Source organism: Alosa sapidissima, chromosome 3, assembly GCF_018492685.1.
Source record: "Alosa sapidissima isolate fAloSap1 chromosome 3, fAloSap1.pri, whole genome shotgun sequence".
Classification (NCBI taxonomy): Eukaryota; Metazoa; Chordata; class Actinopteri; order Clupeiformes; family Clupeidae; genus Alosa; species Alosa sapidissima.
The window spans coordinates 3,263,238-3,282,816 of NC_055959.1; the positions used below are offsets into that span (position 1 = coordinate 3,263,238).

Genomic DNA, 19,579 nt, shown 5'->3' on the forward strand with positions numbered 1-19,579 from the left:
CAGATAACAATCACACCAAAGATTTTTGACCATTAATATAAATGACTTCCTTCTTTTATACAGCCAAAGCTCTTTCACTGCTGTTTTTTCATTATGCTCTAGGCCAGAAAACCTAGCTGCCATTAAAAGTGAGCCCTGTATGGGAGTCTATGTGCCTTAATGATTACTTTCACAAGTGGTGCTGTGTTCTTCTCCTCTTAGCCTTGTGGCCCTCCCACTGCAACGAAGCTGATTTACCAGCCATGGCCTTCAGATGGCGCTGTAATGCTTTTGTAGGCTGTCATAGCTGTCATTCAGCATGTGGTGTCTAAAAAAGAAAGACAAATAGAAACCAAATGACGAAATACTGAACAGAAACAATTGCATGTATTTTAGAATGTTGAATGAATGAATTTTGTCACTCTAACACCCCCCCCCCCCCCCAGACTCATGCTTTATCTGAAACCACCAAATGCATATCCTCCTACTCATTACTTAATACTTAAAGGAACCCACACACATATGCAAGTAGCACACATCCTGTGCACATACCCACACACAAACGTTCGCGAAACCAGCAGAAGCTCTGGGTTATAGGTGTGTCCTACGCAGCGAGAGTTAGATCTACTTCCTCTTGGGTGCGATGGTGAAAGAACATTGGCCAACCTCAGTTGGTTTAGAGGAAGAGAACTTCAAGCACGCAAAAAGCGACACTCCATGACACCAACCTTTTGTCTTTTTTTGGGGGGGGGTTGTTGTCATTTACTCATGCTTGTGAGAGACTGAGGACGAAGGCAGCACCGACCTCTATCCCCCCGTACAGGTAAGGCCTTTGTGAGGGCCACTAACATCCCTGTGCGTGGTACTGAGGATGTCCTCTTGGCCAAGCAAAAGGGCTGCTGTGTGCTGTTGGTGAAGGTGCCTTTGGTAGAGAGGGGGACCGAAACATGGCCGATGCAGAAGAGGCGACTGAGATGGAGCAGCCCAAGCTAAGGGGTGAGTGGCAGCAGGTGGAGGCTAGTCGATTTGGGCGGATGGAGGTTCCCACTCTCTCCATCCTTACCTTGCCTGTGTGCTGTGTCTGTGTTTTTTATTCCTGTCTTTTTTAATGTCATGATTCAGATTTTTTAAAATAAGATTCACTTACTAAAACAAGGAGACTTTGTGTGTGTGTGTCTGTCTCTCTCTCTCTCTCTCTCTCTCTCTCTCTCTCTCTCTCTCTCTCTCTCTCTCTCTCTCTCTCTCTCTTTCTCTCTGTGTATCTGTGTCTCTCTCTCTATCTGTGTGTGTGGGTCTCTCTCTCTCTCTCTCTCTCTCTCTCTCTCTCTCTCTGTGTGTGTGGGTGTCTCTGACTGGGTTTCCCATCTGTCTGCATGTTATCTCCTGCACTCACACTCGGTGTGTGCAGGATCACAGCACTTCCTGTGTCGTTGCCCTCCATTTTGAAACTGAGAAACAGTCCAGTTCCTTTTGTTGCTTATCACTCAGTATGGTGATTTAGTTAGTTAAACTGACTAGTTGGCTTAATTTGGGCTGTCTTTACACCTTATGAGCAGGTGTAACAGCATCTGTTATTCCAGAGGACAGTTTTGGTGTCTATTCTTGTTGAATTAAATTTGACTTTGAGTTGAAATTAAGAAATAGGAGGAATGGTCCGAATCTGATATTGATGTCAAATTGAGTAATTATGTCCCGGTGAAATAGGCCAGACAAAAAAATAGAGATCTTATTTTCAGTTTTACTTTTCTTCTAGAATAGAGCTAAGCTGAATCTAAATACATCATCTAACTAGCATGAATACAGTCAAACAATTGCTGTCATTTTCATCCATTTATTTTGATTACCTAAATTATTAAGTTAACATTAGATTGTAATAGTCTAATACAACGTGTTACTAAATCGATCCTTCATATTAAATGAGTAGTTTGCTGGTGCATGCATGCAAGCTCAAGCCAAAATGTGAAGAATCATGTGAACATTTTCTATGCTGACTCGACAGACACACACTCTCAAAAACCTCAAGCAACAAAAATGTCTGCATGTGTTCACACAAAGAGGAACATGCTGAGTATCAACAACATCTATGCAGCATCTTAACCATCCAGACATTTACGTTATCCTGTAGACACGACCCAGGTAGAGCTCTAACAGAAACCTTCTCACTAACATGCTGGTGAGGATAAACGTGACTGCTAGCTTGAGTAACAGGGCCTTGTCCTTGCTGCCGAGTGTGATACAAAAGGCAAGCAGGATGTGGTTGACCAAAATGGAGCAAGCCACCAAGAGAGAGAGAGAGAAAGAGAGATTGGTAGCTTCTTTCTCATGGTTTACGACTGTTAATGTGCATCTGTGCTAAGGTGAGCTTTTTTTAGTGTTACAATTGAGTAGTAAGTCAGCTGTGCTTGGCTGTTCTTTTTGAGTGCTACAATTTGAAGTGCAAGTCAGCTGATCTTTTTGGGTTGGGTTTGAGTACGTAGCTCATACAAATGCATGGGTGTTTTGACTATTACAATGCTCAGCATTGCTCAGGGTGATCCCTAACATGAAAATCCAGACCCTGGTAATCCAGAAAGATTAAGGGTCTGGCCACGAATAATGAAAATGGCCCAACTCAAGGGGCGGCACCAAGCATGCATTTGAAAATCTCACTGCAAGCAATTGGATCAAACTACAACCAATGTTTACTGACTGATTCCGAACTGCAGCGCACACAAATGAGAAGTTACTGACCACCTCTTAGCTTTATTATACTCACTTACTACAATCTCTCTCTCTCTCTCTTTCCTTATCAGTGTATCCCTCTCTCATTTTCTTTCATACGTCGGTTTGCAGCGTGAAACCAGAACCAGAGGGTTGCAGGTTTGAGCCCAACTTCTCCTGACCCTGTCCAAGAGCAAGACACCAAAAGTGCGCCATGCACAGCAGCATCCGCCATCAATGAATTAGTGTGTGTGTGTATGTGTGTGAATGGGTGAATGTGTGGCATGACATTGTAAAGCACTTTGAGTGCTTGGAGGAATAGAAAAGCGCAATATAAATGCCGCCCACTTGCCATTTACTTATACAACAAGAAAGAGGTACACCAAACCTCTCTGAATAGTGATGGTGATCTTGTAGAATGCTTTTTCACTATAAGTGGTTTCTCCTTCACTTTACAGATGAGAAAGTCCACACAAGGTCCACAGATGCCAAACGCATGAGCGAGGTCCTGCGAGATTTTGACAACTTCCAGCTCTCCGTCTATGAGTATGTGAAATCAAACTGTATCACTTAGATGCATGTATCCCTTAATGTCAGATTCATTGTGATTCATTTTCTGTGGGATGACAAGAGTGATGTGTCTGTCTCTTTCTCTTTCTCTCCCTGTGTGTGTGTGTGTGTGTGTGTGTGTGTGTCTGGATGCCTCAGCCCTGTTGAGGAGGATGACCTCGACGCCGATTCCATCTCTGAAAGCACCTGCATAGAGAATGTAGATCCGGAAGATGATGCAACAGAAGGGGCTGCACCTAGTAAGAGTTTCCCTCTGTGTGTGTGTGCGTGCGTGCATGCGTGTGTGCACAGTATGTATGTGTCCCTGTGTAGCTACCATTTAAATGATCTTTTTCGACACATCAAAAATCTTTTCCAGTCATGACTTCCTATCATTAATTCGATGTAAACCAATATCTATACTATCGCTATTTCCCCCCTCTCTAACATACACATGGGCCTCGGACACTAACCCTGGTCCAGTGATCTGGTCAGGACCGCACATAATCTCCCCTTCCCCAACCGCCAGTGTCTACATGTAATTAGCCCCATGGGCTAATGGCCCCGCGCTAACCAGATTAGCGCTGGGGAAGGGGCAGGATTAGTCGCTCCGACAGCTGCTCACAGGCTCCTCCTCAGACGTCCACTGAAAGAGAGGGCTGGACAACGGGGATGGAGGTGGACAAGAAGAGAAGAGGTACTGGGGAAAGAGAGAGGGAAAGGAGAGAAGAAGAGAGGAAGAGCGGCTTAAGGAGAAGAGAAGGAGGAGAAGAAATGCTTAAAGTCTGAAAATGATTCAATTGGTGGAGTAAAAACGGGAGAATACCATAGGCAGCATAAATGTTGGAGAAAGGACACAGCTGAAAACATTACGAGCAGAGAGCATAGCATCCTCACATGCTGTAAACCCTTTTGTCCAAAGCCTGTGTTTATTGGAGATTAAGCCAGTATAGGCAATGCCAGGTTTAACCGGTCAATCTACAGATGCAATTACAGGACAGTAATTGATAAAGAGTGAGAGGTGCCTTAGAGTCTGGGTAAAGGAAGTGGACAGTTATGGGAGAGCCGAGAGGTACGCTCTATTGTGAGTGGGGATGCACCCCCATCTGCCACTGGGCCTCCAGTCTGGCTTGGGTCATATGGGTGCTGTGGAGAACCTGTTAGAAGCAGACGGTGAAATGACAGCAGGGATTAGGGATTACAGGTGACACCGCAAGATTAAATAACACATCGTGGCTCAGTGGACACTGTCCATGGAGTCGCTCTCCAGACCTGACCAGCAGAGGAGACGACGCATCCCCCTTCCACCCTCAACACTCACACGCACAGACTTTGGCCAGAGATGCGTCTCACAGCCTCAGGTTGTCTCTTTAATCTGCTGGCAAACTCCCACCGGTCTCCTCCACCCGTAACCCGCCCGGCTAGGGAACAGCCACCGGCATCCAGTTCCTGGTAATAATCTAAAGGCAGGCAACTCTAATTCAATGCCCATAAATCAATGACAAAACAATGACCTGCCAATGTAGGGGTGTGTGTGTGTTTGTGTGTGTGTATATGCATGCGCACACATGTGCATGTGCGTGTGTGTGTGTGTATTTGTGTGTGTGTATATGCATGCGCACACATGTGCATGTGCGTGTGTGTGTGCATGTGTATGTGCATGTGTGTGTGTGTGTGTTTGTGTTTGTATGTGTGTGTGTGTGTATCTGTGTGTGTGTGTGTGTGTGTATGTCTGTGTCAGTGTACTTCCTGTGGTTCAATAACAATAGAGTGTGTGTAACTGTAGGGTCACATCAGGCCAGCCCCATTTACTGTAGGCAACATTTAGCAATTGACTCCTCAGTGGATGCAGGGCTGGCATATATAACCGTAATCAATACTAACACACAGACAGCCGCAGCAGCAGCCTCATCAGTAGGAGCATCAGTAGCTTTGAAAGAGAGGCTGATGATGAGGTAGTGATAGTTGTGGCTGAAGCCATCTCATCCGTCAGGAGCCCTATTCCTGGCCTGGGCCCGATTCCCAACATCTCCACGGGAGGCAAGCCCTCTACAATCTGGACCTGGCCACTAATCCCTGCCTAGGGCCCTGATAAGAGGCGGTGTGGGGTGGGGTGGGGCGGGGTGACGTCGGAGATGGTGGACACGGGCCAGGGTTGCAGTCACACTTAAGATGTGTCACTCTCTCCTTGCCTGTTTGATTGTGTCATAGGCTAAGGGGAGTTGTGACATGTCATGCTTCTTCCTGACGAGTTTTGTGGCATGTCATGATGTTGATCAGGCGCCTGAGACTATATACATGGTGATGATAATAGTGAAGAGTCAGGGATGTTTCAGTAAATATTTTAGTAAAAGCAAAAAGGCTACCATATCTGGTAAAGGAAGTCATTGCTGCTTATCATACACAGGAATGAGAAGTAAGTTCCAAATACAGCCCTGTCGCTATGCTCAAATAAAACAGACAGTTTCACAAAGTAAGTGTTGGCTGGATTACAGATATAAATGAAACCTACTTCCTTATTTTGTGACGGTGAGCACAAAAAGCAGTGAGAGAACTTGGTGTATGCAATGTCTATCCCCCCCCCCCCCCAACACACACACACATGTCTAAAATGGTATTAGCACAATTAATGTTCAATAGGTGAAGTTCTCTCAAACAAACATTTTCACATCCAATGATGTCCCTGTCAATTCAATCATTGGTCTGGCGGGGTATGAAGGGAGATAAGGGGGGGGGGGGGGGGTAGAGGGAGGGGACAGAGCACAGCTAGAGCCTGGGTGGAATCCCCAGGCATCTCTCCTCTGCCACTCCTCAACTCCAATCTGCTAAGCCAGAGAGAGAGAGCAGAGAGAGAGAGCAGCTGCACAGGAGGTTTCTCTCAGAGAGTCCAGATGACCAGAGCTGAACTCTGAGACGAGGAGGACGGAGGACTAACGGGGGTTGGACACTGTCACCCGTCGCGTTGTGGATGGAACTCTTTCATCCAGCACATACTACGGGGTCGTGAAGTCATACTGCACTGAGCCAATGACTCCTCTAGATGTGATTCCCTCTGAGATGTTTTTCACTGAGATAGATGGAACTTCACTTCAGCGTATACCTGTCTCTCCTGGCACCTAAAACCTGCGGAGTAAGGACTGAGGACTGAAGACATGTTCTCATCGATAGCTGTCGCTCGTCTTTGCCTTTTTCACTTTGGATAAACATGTCAGAGGATTCAAGACACAAGGAGACTATCCTACTCATTTTGGATTCTGTTTTTGGATTCCTAAGCATTTGACATGACAGTAGATAAAGCATTTGAGGACAGACAGATATGCCCTACTGCACAGGCTGACATTGTGGTAGGGGTGAGAGGCTGAGGTTTGGACCGTCCCAGACTGTTTGCGCTCCTCTTGAAGAAAGTGTGTGTGTGTGTGTGTGTGTGAGAGAGAGAGAGGCTGGGTGGGGATGCCCAAGGAGTCGTGATGTTGATGTACTCATTCTCAGCCCAGGATGCTGACCAGGCACTGTGCCGCTGTGAGGGGGGTGTGGAGATCGCCCTGCAGTACACCAAGATGTGGTGCCGCTACGCCAAAGACCTGCTGGCCTGGATGGACAAGAGAATCAGCTATGGTGAGTGGTGCCACTGACACTACAGTCATTTCCTGTGTATTAGCCGCATTGTGTATTAGCCGCAGGACAGTGTTTTATGCAAGATAAAAAAACAAAACCATATTAATACCATATTAACTGCCCCCATGTATTAAGCTGAAGAAATTTTGCAAAATCAATGAGTTTTTTCAGAAGCTCTTAAATCTGAACTTGTTGAGAACCTATCAGGACTGATTAATGTTTCCTTTAGCTGAAGGTAGCAGTGAGTAGTGCTCCTTGTGTACCTCAGAACTATGTTGTTTCGATTATTAATCTGTTCTCTATCATACTGTCACCCAATGACTTCACCTGACAAATAGATGTCATTGTCTATATATAGCTCTCTTGTATTCTTAGAAAAACATCACGTCGAATGTAGGTGCTAGAGGCTAGAGAATGTGTGATTTCAGAGGAACCCTGTGTGTGAGTTCAGTCCACTAGTGGTACCCCCTGGTGGCTAACCGTAGCTATTACCTGTAGTGGCTAAGATCAAGCAGACAGGGCCCTGGTGTTCCATGGTGCGCCACTGTGTCTATCCGGCAGTCGGCAGTCAATGAAAACAACAACAACAACAATGACGGAGACGCCGACGACAACAACCAGGGTCACCCTGATAAAATCTCAAAGAGAGGGGGGGGATAGGGATTACTAGTCCCAGATTAGGAGGCTTCTGTGGGAGAGAATGGAGCAGGGGGTGAAGGGATTACCCAGGGAAACAGCGTGCATGTCTGTAAATGCCACTCTGCTTGCCAGGACATAAGGCATGCCATGTCAGTTAGACTGGTCACCGCAATGAAGGAGATCCTCGCCGTGTGAATTAAGATATGCACCTACTACATAACCTGAGATAATGGACCTATGTTGATAGATAGATAGATAGATAGATAGATAGATAGATAGATAGATAGATAGATAGATAGATACTTTATTGATCCCCAAGGGGAAATTCAAGGGTCTCAGTAGCATACAGACATCACACACAACATGCACTTACAGCAGAAATGGTAAACATAAGTATAAGTATAAACATATAACTAAACTCCACTGTACAATAAAGACAGTAGAAGATAAGAAGGATAAGAAAACTAAATACTAAATACACTACATAAATTAAATTAAAAAAGTCCAATGTGCTTGGGGGTGATCAAGCATAAGACACTTGTAGTGACAGGGCCGGGACTGGTAAAGTGGTTGTAGAGATGGTATGCACTCACAATAGGTTTATTCATGTGTGGGACTATGCACACTTGAAATTACACCTCCCCCTGAATAACTGTATCAATAATAATTGAACTACTGTTCACCAACATTGTCAGATATTTAAATCTAAAAAACAAAGTAACCTATGTACACATTATATAGGGCGATGGTGACAAACATGGTCAGAAAAAAAACCCACAACTGGTAGCTCTGAGCGCTGTGGTCAAGTGAGAGGGTTAATAATAGGAGCAGTGGTGAGATGTCTTGTGGCGGGCTAGCGGATATGTAGAGTAGTAAAGGCCATGAGATGAAGCATTATAGGACTGTACATATGGGGTTAATCTGAGGTTGTAGACTACTGAAGTTTTACATGTTCAGGGAGAGCTCGAGGGGATCCATTTGTCCAGTTTCGTAACACAAAGCATTTAGGTTTGGCAGAAGTCCTAATGGGCAATGGAAATGGCTTGGCTCCGACACTTTTATTTTTCTGCCATGCTAAGCCCTTTACTTTCATATTGATTTATGAGCACAGTGGCATCCATCAATACTGACCATGGCAACATTTTTTCCAATCAATCACAGATTCCATGATGTTCTTTCTTCACATATGGCATTTCAGTGCCACATACTAGCCACCGACCTTTTAGCATCAGGGCAAGAAAGGGTAATGTTACTGGGTCGATCGCCAGTCTATTCTCCCCTCCCCCCAACATTTGTAGGTCATCCATGAATACTGACCATTCCTTTAAACTATTTCTTCCTATGAAGCACATGTTCCAGTTTCCTTTAGGCATTTATGGGACAGAAATTATGAACATAAAGTAGGCCATTATTCTCTTTTCGCATCAGAGAAGAGAAGCTCGTGTTTAGTCTAGTCTCTGGGTCTCCAAACGGGCCTCCCTTCGATGTATCTATTCATGTTTCCTTTTAACAAAGATGTAAACCAAAACTTTATAACCCATTGAGAATCACTTCTCCTCTTTTATTTACAGAACAAGAGTTTGCGAAGAACATAATGCGAGCGGCAGAAGCAGCCAAATCAAGTGTGTCCCAACAGGTGAGTGCATGTGCATGCTAGGTGCAAACAAGGGTGGTGGGTGCATGTTTCAGTCCAGAGTCGAATTTATGTATGCACTGCTTGTGCACTTAATTATAGCTGTCAGGATCTCAACACCACCTCCTACCTCCTCCATGCCCATAAAGCTCTACCTAAACGCTGGTCATACATAACTAGAGTATACTTATACATTTACGTTTATTCATTTAGCAGACACTTTTTCCAAAGCGACTTACATATATCAATTATATTACAAGGGTTACAGCTCTGACCATTTTACGAGAGGTAACGCGAGGTGAGACATCCTCATGGCCGTCTCATGTTTCCTGTGTGTCGTGTGAACCTTATGCAGGACCTGATGCCTCTGCAGTACATCTACACCATGGTGCTCGAACAGGACGCCAAGAACGGCTCCAATGCCAAACACACCGCCGAGCTGCTGCACCAGCGCTGCTACCAGGTACCGAGAACTGTTCCACTATACAGAGAACTGTTCCACTATACCAAGAACTGTTCCACTATACCGAGGGCTGTTTCACTGTACTGAGAAATATTCCACTGTTCCACTGTTCCCAGAACTGCTACCAGCCAGGCTGAGTGAAATCGATTCAGGCTTGACAGGTCACATTTATCAGTGTGGATATTGACTGAGCAGCATTGGGTATAACCCCCCCCCCCCCTCTCTTTCTCTCTCTTTGTTTCAACTGTTCATCTATTCAGGCCCTTGCATCCAAGAGGAATGAGATTGACAAATGGCGAAGGGAGTTCAAAGAACAGTGGACAAAGGAGCAGAAAAAAATGGTTGGTATCTTTTGTGTTATTATTGGGGGGTTTGGGGTTGTTGTTTTACTTTGACCCTGCATTTAAACTGCATTCCCTGTGGTCAGAAAATTGGATTTCGATTGGGTCAGGGGCATCATTAATGAGTATTGATCCAAATGACATTGATAGTGATTGGATACAGTCACAGCAGAAACTGGGCTCTCAGGGCTTGAATAAGCAGTGGGAACTGGAAAGCCAAACAAACACATACTGCGAATGAGACTTATATAAAACATACTAAAAAATGTAAGCCATAATACAATTTCCTCCTCAATCATGACTGACTGCTCAGTTGATTTTCATCTGACACAAAATAGATCCAAACATAGCATTTCCTTTAACCACTTCCTAATCATTGTTTCATTCCTGAAACAATGGTTTGCAGACTGCCACCCCCAACAAAAAACACCAGTTCTAGTAGAGCACCAGGCTAGTGCTGTTTGTGATCATGCTAATGTAATATACTAAGGATTCTACTAATGACCATCTTTGGTATCAGAACGATGCGGAGTCGGCTCTGAAGAAGGCCCGGCAGCAGTACATCCAGCGGTGCGAGGAGCTGGAGAAGGCCAAGGCCATGACCACCAAGGCCGAGGAGGAGGCAGGGGGATTCAAGACCCTGGACAAGAGGAGGAAGTCCAGGGACGACGCTAAGACCAAGGTACCCAACACATCCAAGACAATATGGCCACTGGGGCACACGTCTCTGTGGGGTCTGAATGAATCAGGGGGTCCAACCATGGACGGATTCTGAACTTTCGGGCCCCTGGGCCCAGATGTATTAAGGGCCCCTCACTAATTGTCGCATATGTGGGAGGGGGGGTTTGGGTGTCCTCCCCCCGAACATTTTTAATTTGTTTGATGTGATTTCCTGTATTCTGGTGCATTTTGGGGATGGCCAATACTTTAATTCAATCAGATTCATAGCCTACATCCTGATGTGTTGATATTGAGGCAATGATTTCATGCAAAGGCTTGGGCTTCAGGGCCCCCTGACCCCTTGGGCCCCTGGGCCTGGTAGGCCCGTGCAATAATCCATCCCTGGGTCCAACACTGGACTGGCACTGTATCATTTACCTTTGACTTGAGATTTAGTCATTAGGCTTTGTCTGTGTTACACAACACATATCAGGCAATGTTCATTTTGAAATACAGTCTATATACAGTACATACAGTAGGTTTTACAACAGGATACGTTTTTTTTCTGGGAGTCTGTAACTTGCTGTGCTCGTGAGGTACTAAACCATATGTCTGTAACTTGCTGTGCTCGTGAGGTACATATGTCTGTAACTTGCTGTGCTCGTGAGGTACTAAACCATATGTCTGTAACTTGCTGTGCTCGTGAGGTACATATGTCTGTAACTTGCTGTGCTCGTGAGGTACTAAACCATATGTCTGTTTACCTAAATGCACAGACGATGGAGGCAGAGAATCTCTACAAGCAGTGCGTGAAAGACGCTCAGGGTCACCACGACGAGCTGGAGAGAGTGAAGGAGAAGATCATCGTCCACATCCGCAAACTCATCTGTCAGGGGGACACCGTACTGAAGGAGGTGGGTTGGTTGGAGGTGTTTTTGGTGTGATTAGTAAATATACTGAACAGAAATGTAATATGTATTATTATATATATATTTTAATAATAAAATAAATATGTAACAGAATGTGTAAGTTGAACAGTCTCAGATTTGACTTCTGGTGAGCATTGACAAATTATAGAATGTTTTATTTCAATACATGAAGCATGGGACCATAATGATGATTTGTTGTTTTATACACTGCCTGGCCACACTCTAATATTTCGTTGGAGCGCCTTTAGCTTTGATTATGACACACATTCGCTGTGGCATCGTTTCCACAAGCTTCTGCAATGTCACAACACTTATCTCCATCCAGCGTTGCATTCATTTTTCGCCAAGATCTTGTTTTGATGACGGGAGATTCGGACCACTGCGCAGTCTTCTCCAGCACATCCCAAAGATTCTCAATGGGGTTAAGGTCTGGACTCTGTGTCTGGTGATGATGTCTCATGCTCCCTGAACCACTCTTTCACAATTTGAGCCCGATGAATCCTAGAATTGTCATCTTGGAATATGCCCGTGCCATCAGGGAAGAAAAAATCAATCGATGGAATAACCTGGTCACCACAGACCTGACCAACTGCAGCAACCCCAGATCATAGCATTGCCCCCACAGGGAGGCTCTTACCTATTTGCTTAGTTAAATCCAGGTAGTGACCTTTTTTTTGGCCAGGCAGTGTAGTTTTGTTCAGTGTCTTTAAAAACAAATAGCAAAATATCCAAATCGTCCCATATTGTCAACTGGAAATAGTCCATATTGTATCAAATCAGTGCAAATCTTCGGTCAAATCAAGTCAAATAGGTTTTATTGTCATTTCCCACTGTACTCTGTGCTTGTGTTTCTAACCATGACTCTTGCTGTCTCTCCAGGTCACGGTGAACATGTTCTTCTTCCAGCGACAGCAGACGGAATCTGTTCCTTTGGGTTACGGTAACCTGGAGGAGACATGCAGGCCGTACGAGCCTGGCGAGCCCTACCTGCGCTACGTGTTTGGGACCCACCGGCAGCAACAACCTCCCCTGACGTTCATGTTCCAGGAATATGTCCCCCAAAGCAAGAGGTGAGAGAAGAGCTAAAGAGCTTTAAAGGTGCCATGTAGATCTGTGGGCTTTGGGTTGACTTGAACGCAGCCACACGGCACACCTCCAGTGCCACACCTGGTACTACAAAGTGATATTAGGCTGCGAGAGAGCCATGCTAATGTTTACTTGTTTGCATGCTAACTTTAGTGGCCATCATATCAATATAGAGCATAGGTGTTTTTCACATTATGTCAGAGTGGTTGATCCTTCACATTTTGTTTATATTTGAAGAGTTCAGATGCAAAACCCTCTAAATCCGTCTGACCACATTTCTTTTAAATGAGCATTTAAAATCCGGTTCCTATAGGTTTTTGCATAGAAATCGATATTTCAGACCAGGAAGAGAGTGTTATTTGATGTGTTTTGAAGTTAAATTATTTGATTAACGTATACTATGTGAGGAGAGCATTCACTCACCATCTTTATCTCATTTTTGACGTAGGTGGCATTTAGAGGCTTTTGCATCTGAACCCTTCATTTCTGGTTCAACAAAACATCTTCTTGAATTTTCTTGAAATTTCCCCTTGGGGATCAATAAAGTATCTATCTATCTATCTATCTATCTATCTATCTATCTATCTCTCTCTTTCTTTAAAGGCTGTGGTCTTTCAGGGTGTTCACCCAAGCACAGTTTTTTTTCCTATTGCAAATAAGACAGGTAGAGTGGAAAAAAACACTTAAGAACTTGAGAACTTTTTGTTCTCTGTTTATTTGAAACCTAGTGGCATTATCCTGACTCTTCTTGTCAAGACAAAATAATGTATGTATGCCAACTCTACTCTGGTCTTGCAGTGTTAACTCATGAGGCCTGTCAGAGGGTAAAGGAGACACAAAAAGAGGACTCTAGAGAGAGTATGTTAGATTTCCCAACTCACTGTGACTTGTCCTTGATAAAACAATATGGCGGGCCTCTTCCTTTCTGTGCCACATACAGGCACACTTGATTTTTGAGGATGAAAACATTCCATCGGTCATGGTGATCTGAGCACTAACGCTTCAGTGTACTGTGCTAGAATGTTCTACTGAACATCACAGTAGGCTCTTTATGCAGTTTCTTCATGTGCACAAACTACAGTCACAGGCAAACAATCAAATGAATGGCATGTATCTCTTATATGTGCAGTTGACAGACATCACAGACAATACCTTGCTGTATTCTCTCAATAAATGTCCCACACAAACAAGTTGGCCTAACTCTCTGTTGATCAGTGGGGACTTCTGTCTTCCCTTTGGTAGGTCGCCCCCCAGTGGTCGCCGCAAAACAAGCAATCCCCTCACTGCTCTTCAAGATTCCTTTGCCCTTCCGGACGAACTAAAACGACACAGCGGTGATGGACGTAAGTCTTGAAATACAGTACACACATCAAAACAAACACTGGATTAAGATTCAGCAAATGTAATGAGCCCATCAACAACAAGGAACAAGGGAAGAGTTTGTTTGCTGGGGATTCTTCACAGTCATGATTTATCTTACCCCATCCTATAGGTCGCCCTGGCAACAGTGACAGCGAAAGCATGGGAGGAAGTCTTGAGTCTCTGTCCAGTCCTGGTAAGAGGGCTCCTATTTCACACCAGCCAGTGTTTGGTGCAGTTTGTTAATTTTCCGCCTCTTACTTCTATGAGAAAAAGAGAGATTTTCTGCATCATCTTTAAGTAGCCGGTCCTGTAATATGCCCCCCCTCTGCCAATAGCCCATGGAAATCGAAGGGCTGCAAAAGTGCCCTCTGGGACCATGTCATCAGATGATCTCGATGAGAGAGAAATGGGGACAGTGTATGAAGCCGGTGAGTCCTCCTTGATGACATTTTGAAATGTTATTCTGTGTTACAAATAATCTTAATATTATTACAAGCAAACATGATTTGTCCTGTTGAGAAACATTGGCTTGTCCTCATCCCACCCCATAGAAAGCTTGGACCCTCTGTCGGAGAGCAACGGATCGACGGGCAAGGTGCGCACATCGCGGGCTGCTCTGACTCATCGTTTAAGGAAGACGAAGAGCAAGATGATCAAGTGCAAACAGTGTGAAAACTACGTCCTGGTCAATGGAGTAGAGTGTGAGGAGGTGTGTAAGCCTAATTAGCTTGAATAAGGGCCTGTGTTCACTGAAATAATAGATATAGTAACAGTGTAATAAATCACTGTGGTCTACAGGGAGTACTGCATCATTTTAACTGCATTCGCGGTGGCTTATAGCCTTACATTGTGCAATGCATAACTTCATTCTATGTTTTTTATCATTATTTAAACATTACTCAACATTACATTCTCTGCCTGCCACGTACTCCCTCTTTCTCTCTGTCTGTCTCTCTCTCTCTATCTCTTTCTCTCTCTCTTTCTCTCTCTCTCACCTTCCCCACAGTGTGGTCTTGTCATGCACAGGAAGTGTCTAGAGGTTTGTCAGCTGGAGTGTGAACAGCGGAAGGGGCTGCTGTTCGGCACAGGTTTCTCTCTCCTGCCCAGAGAGACTCCGGAGGAAGTGCCCTACATAGTGCGCGTCTGCACAGCCGAGATTGAGAACAGGGCCCTGGGAATGCAGGTACACTCCCCTGAGTAAAACTGTGGTGGCGAGCAGTAAAGAAATGCTTCCTTATTTCACAACAACAACGAAATAAATAATGCAAGACAGGTAGGATGTTACTCGAAACCAGGTTGTTTGCTAGAAGGGCATGGAACACAGTTTAGTATAAGTATAAGTATTTTGATCCTGTGAGGGAAATTTGGTCTCTGCATTTATCCCAATCCGTGAAACACACACAGCACACAGTAAACACGCAGTGAGGTGAAGCTCACACTAACCCGGAGCAGTGGGCTGCCTGTTAGGTGCTTTGCTCAAGGGCACTTCAGCCGTGGATGTGGGCATGGGAGACCAGTGCTCAACCACTTCCCCCGCCCATATTTTTCCTACTGGGTCGGGGGATCGAACCGGCAACCCTTCGGTTACAAGCCCGAAGCCCTAACCGGTAGGCCACGGCTGCCCCTGCAGTATCTAATAGAAGCAAGAAATAGAGTCTGTGCCACACTGCATGCTTTAAAAAGACCTGAGCTGTTCCGAAACACACAAATAAAGAAGCATAACCTGTTTGTCTATGTATTGCATGACAGTAATGTAATGCATTTGACTCTCTCTTGTATCTCCCTTAGGGTGTGTATCGGATCAGTGGCTCCAAACCCCGGGTTCTGAAGCTCTGCCAGGCCTTTGAGATCCAGAAGGATAACGTTGACCTCTCTGACCTCTCTCCCCATGACGTCTCCTCCGTCTTAAAGCACTTTTTTAAAGAGGTAGCAGGGTGCCACTTCAACGGTTACATTTAACAGGACTAAAAATATGTGATTATTTGTCAGGTTTACTCATAAAACGTGCATACTGATCATTCAGTTAACGCGCTTTGGCTCTTATTTTTGACAGCTGCCTGAGCCACTTATGACCTTTGACCTGTACAACAACTTCATCACTGTGGGCAAAGAGATCCAGCATCTGAGCGAGAAGAACCATTCCATGGAGAATCCTGGGACGGAGGAGAAGATTACGCAGAGTCTGAGAGAGCTGCTGGACCGGCTCCCTCTCAGCAACTACAGCACGTTGCATCACATGATGGCTCACCTGCACAGGTAAAGCAATGCAAATCAGTTTTGGACACAATACAGCTGTTGTTATGAGATTGATAAAAAAAAAAAGCACAGACGAAAAGATGGAGTTGGTATGTTATAAATACACAGCTGTCAAAAAATAGGAGACAAAATTGACTATTTTTAAAAAAGGATATGTAAATCCTCGCCAATCATGTCACCTAAAAAGTTAAGCTTATAAAGCTATAATTCGTCTCTCATTTGTCTACAGGGTATCAGAGAATTACGAAGAGAACAAGATGTCGCCAGGAAACCTAGGCATCATTTTCGGTCCGACTCTCTTGCGCCCCCTGGTGTCTGGAGACGTGTCGATGCTGGCCCTGCTGGAGACGAGCTACCAGGCCCTGCTGGTGGAGTTCCTCATCAGCCACCAAAGCCAGGTGTTTGGGCCAATGGATCAGGGGAGATCGTGCACCCCTCCGCCCCCGGTGCCCACTGCCCCCCTCCCACAGACCCCCACCAGGACCTCCTGCCCCAACTCTCTGTCTACCAGCACCCCGCAGGACGAGGGAGCGACGTCTCGAGAGCGCCCTCGCTCGCTGGAGGTAAGACTTGCTGTCTCGCTTTCCCCAGCTGATATCAGAACACTGCATGCTCCTTGCCCTCCCATAGATTGGAAGTTGTTTGATCCAATCAACAAATGCCTCACCTACACTATCTAACACCTTTGACCAACAGCTAACATATGTAGTTGTAAGAGATTTAGATGATTACATTCAGATAAGGAGAGCATGAAAACAAACAGAGATTAAAGGCTCTCGGAGGGCGCTTCGCTTTTCTTGTGCTACGCGTTTGCCTCCCCGCTGCATCAACCTGGGGTAGAAAGCTGCAACTGAGCCAGCTGAGGTCTTAAATGCTTACGCTGTGAGGATTAGTGTGCTTGCCTGTGCGCTTCTGCAGTGTCTTGCCTCAGCCTCAGCCTCAGCCCATCCCCCTCAGACACGGGGATGGGAGTGGTTGGCTGGCGGCAGCGAGCTGGTTAAATCCCTGCTCTTGACATATGGTCCAACAAATGTGTTAAGAGCACCAGGAGGACAACGTCTGAAGTAAATTTAGCCTCAATGCACTTGTTGCACTTCTCACCATGTTTAGACCAAGGGCCCTTGCAAACAATATTAATACCCAAACAATTAATACATCAACCCCCCCCCCCCAAACATAGACAAGGCTGCCTATCCGAGTATGTCACAAGTCTAATGTGATTCTGGACCCTGTGACCGCCCCTCCCCCACCATCTCTCCTAAGTTATATGTTCAGACATGTTAGTTACACCTCCCCCCTAAGGCCACAGTGTGTGTCATTCTAACAGACCCGTACTATCAAGAGAGACTCAAGCGAGGGTTACATTTCTGACAAGTCCTCGTCCAATGAAGCCGTGGACCAGCTCAGCCCACGGGCCAATGAGAAAGCAGGTAGGCAGGAGGGGATGTGAAAGGACTGTCACCATTGGATGAAAGGTAATAGATAGAACATGTTGGACAATTTGGCCTGCTTGCTGCTGCTCTTGCCTGCCATCTGCAATAAGCACACAAGCTTTCAAGGTTGTGAGTGTACAAGCTTACATACATATTAGCTTATAATGTGTTAGCTTTGTCAAAGATTGTCATTAGTTTTTCCTGACAATTTTTTTTAGTAATAATAATAATAATAATGATAATAATAATAATAATAATACGCTTTATAAGCAGCTCTGTGCATCTTTTGCATCCATGTTATTTCATAGAAATGATTTTAGGACTTTTTGAAAGTTTTCTAATTGCCCCTTTTACTGCTCGTGACCCTCCAGCAGTCCTGGCTGTGAGACGAGCTGCGCCCACAGTCTCAGGGGGGGCCGGACCCTCCCATGCCCCCCAGGCCCGTTGCCCCTTCAGCAGGCAGCCGGTCAAGTACCACCGGCACCCCACGCCAGCCCCTAGAGCCCGCTCCACTGGCCCCCGCACCGGGGCCGAGGCCTCCAACAGGTCCACCCTGCCGGACACTCCAGACAGCAGCCGCAGTTCCTCTCCCGAGCTGGGGCGCCCCACGCAGAACCAAACCCAGAGCCAGACGCACGCACTCTCCCATGGCCGACGGGAGAGCGCTGCGGAGATGGCCCGCCCACGCAGCCGAGCCGGCCAGGCCCTGCAGGGTCGTCTCTCCTCCGCCAGGTTGGACGTGCGCCTGGACGACACGGTGGCGGCCTTGGCGGCTGCCGCTGCTACAACCAATCGGAAGGGAGTCCCCTCGGATGGGGTGGAGCCGGTTAGGGGCAGAACAGACCCATTGGCCAAGCTGAACAGCAACCAGTCCAATAACAGGCACGGGGGAGACGGGGAGGTCCGAGTCCTCGGCCAGTCTTTGAGGAGGCTGTCGGGGGACGACCGGACTGCACACAAGATTCTATCTGGGCTGAAGCTGAGGCGATGTGGCTTGGGGAAAGGGGAGCAGCTACACTTTGTCTGAGGAACACGGGACTGGTCTTCCTAGACGGATTACATGAAACCACTCAACAACACACCTACAGAATACAGTATGTAAACATATAGGCACAGAGATACATCTCTAATAAAACACACTGATCAGTTTCCATTTCAGTGCTTTTCAGTAGGATTTTTTTTTTTTTTAACACTTACGAATGTCTTCGTGTCATGAATTCAAAGCCCTGATGTACTGTCATAACACACTGGGGGGGAAAAACCCCGGGCCATGTAACTTTACAACAGAGGATTTCTGGCAATAACAAGGAACTATGATGAACAATAAAGAGATGAACAGCAACAACAACAACTTGCATTTATATAGTGCTTTATCAAGGCACCAAAAGCGCTTCACAGTGAAGGCGGAGCCTCTCTAACCACCACCACCAATGTGTAGCACCCACTTAGGTGATGCACGGCAGACATTATGCGCCAGAATGCTCACCACACACCAGCATGAGGTGGAGAGTGAGGGAATGAATGAATGAATGGCCGTATTACACTTGGGGAAAACAAATGACCATATTTATTTACTGCAGAACTGTGGCCTGCGCAGGAATACTGGGAGACATGAGTATTCCAGCAGCACAGACAATTGAAAAATAATTTGTCAGAGAGACTGCTGTATGTATAGATCTAACAGGCTTTTTGTCTCTGTATAACCACTGATGAGACTTATAATTTGAATGTATCAATGACAGTGTCAATGTGCAGTATTTTGTATGATGTGTTTAGCGTAGCCTATTTTAAATTATCAAAAATACTTATCAAACTATTCTGCCAAGATGTGTAATTATTTTTGTCATACAGCACAGTAGTGCACATAGCCTACATACACAATAGGAAAATGGGGGGGGGGGGGGGTACAAGTTAAAGAGCATTTATTTATTTCC

The 19,579-nt window shown here is 45.6% G+C and overlaps 1 protein-coding gene across 3 annotated transcripts; it reads left to right on the top strand.

Moving 5' to 3' along the window:
- The first annotated feature begins 543 nt into the window (after positions 1–543).
- Positions 544–19,470, top strand: LOC121704909 (GEM interacting protein). 3 transcript variants are annotated; one of them, XM_042085453.1, is made up of 20 exons: positions 544–975; positions 3,138–3,225; positions 3,388–3,488; positions 6,718–6,843; positions 9,054–9,118; positions 9,471–9,578; positions 9,839–9,919; positions 10,440–10,601; positions 11,356–11,493; positions 12,388–12,578; positions 13,837–13,937; positions 14,087–14,149; positions 14,292–14,384; positions 14,508–14,665; positions 14,963–15,139; positions 15,745–15,882; positions 16,010–16,212; positions 16,442–16,775; positions 17,540–17,642; positions 18,017–19,470. In XM_042085453.1, exons 1-20 carry the CDS (start codon positions 927–929, stop codon positions 18,670–18,672), a joined length of 3,135 nt encoding a protein of 1,044 aa, XP_041941387.1. In that variant the 5' UTR covers positions 544–926; the 3' UTR covers positions 18,673–19,470. The 3 variants fall into 3 exon arrangements, with proteins under 3 accessions (XP_041941387.1, XP_041941388.1, XP_041941389.1); XM_042085454.1 differs by having other exon boundaries at positions 18,020–19,470; XM_042085455.1 differs by lacking the exon at positions 544–975 and having other exon boundaries at positions 6,723–6,843.
- The last annotated feature ends 109 nt before the right edge of the window (positions 19,471–19,579 follow it).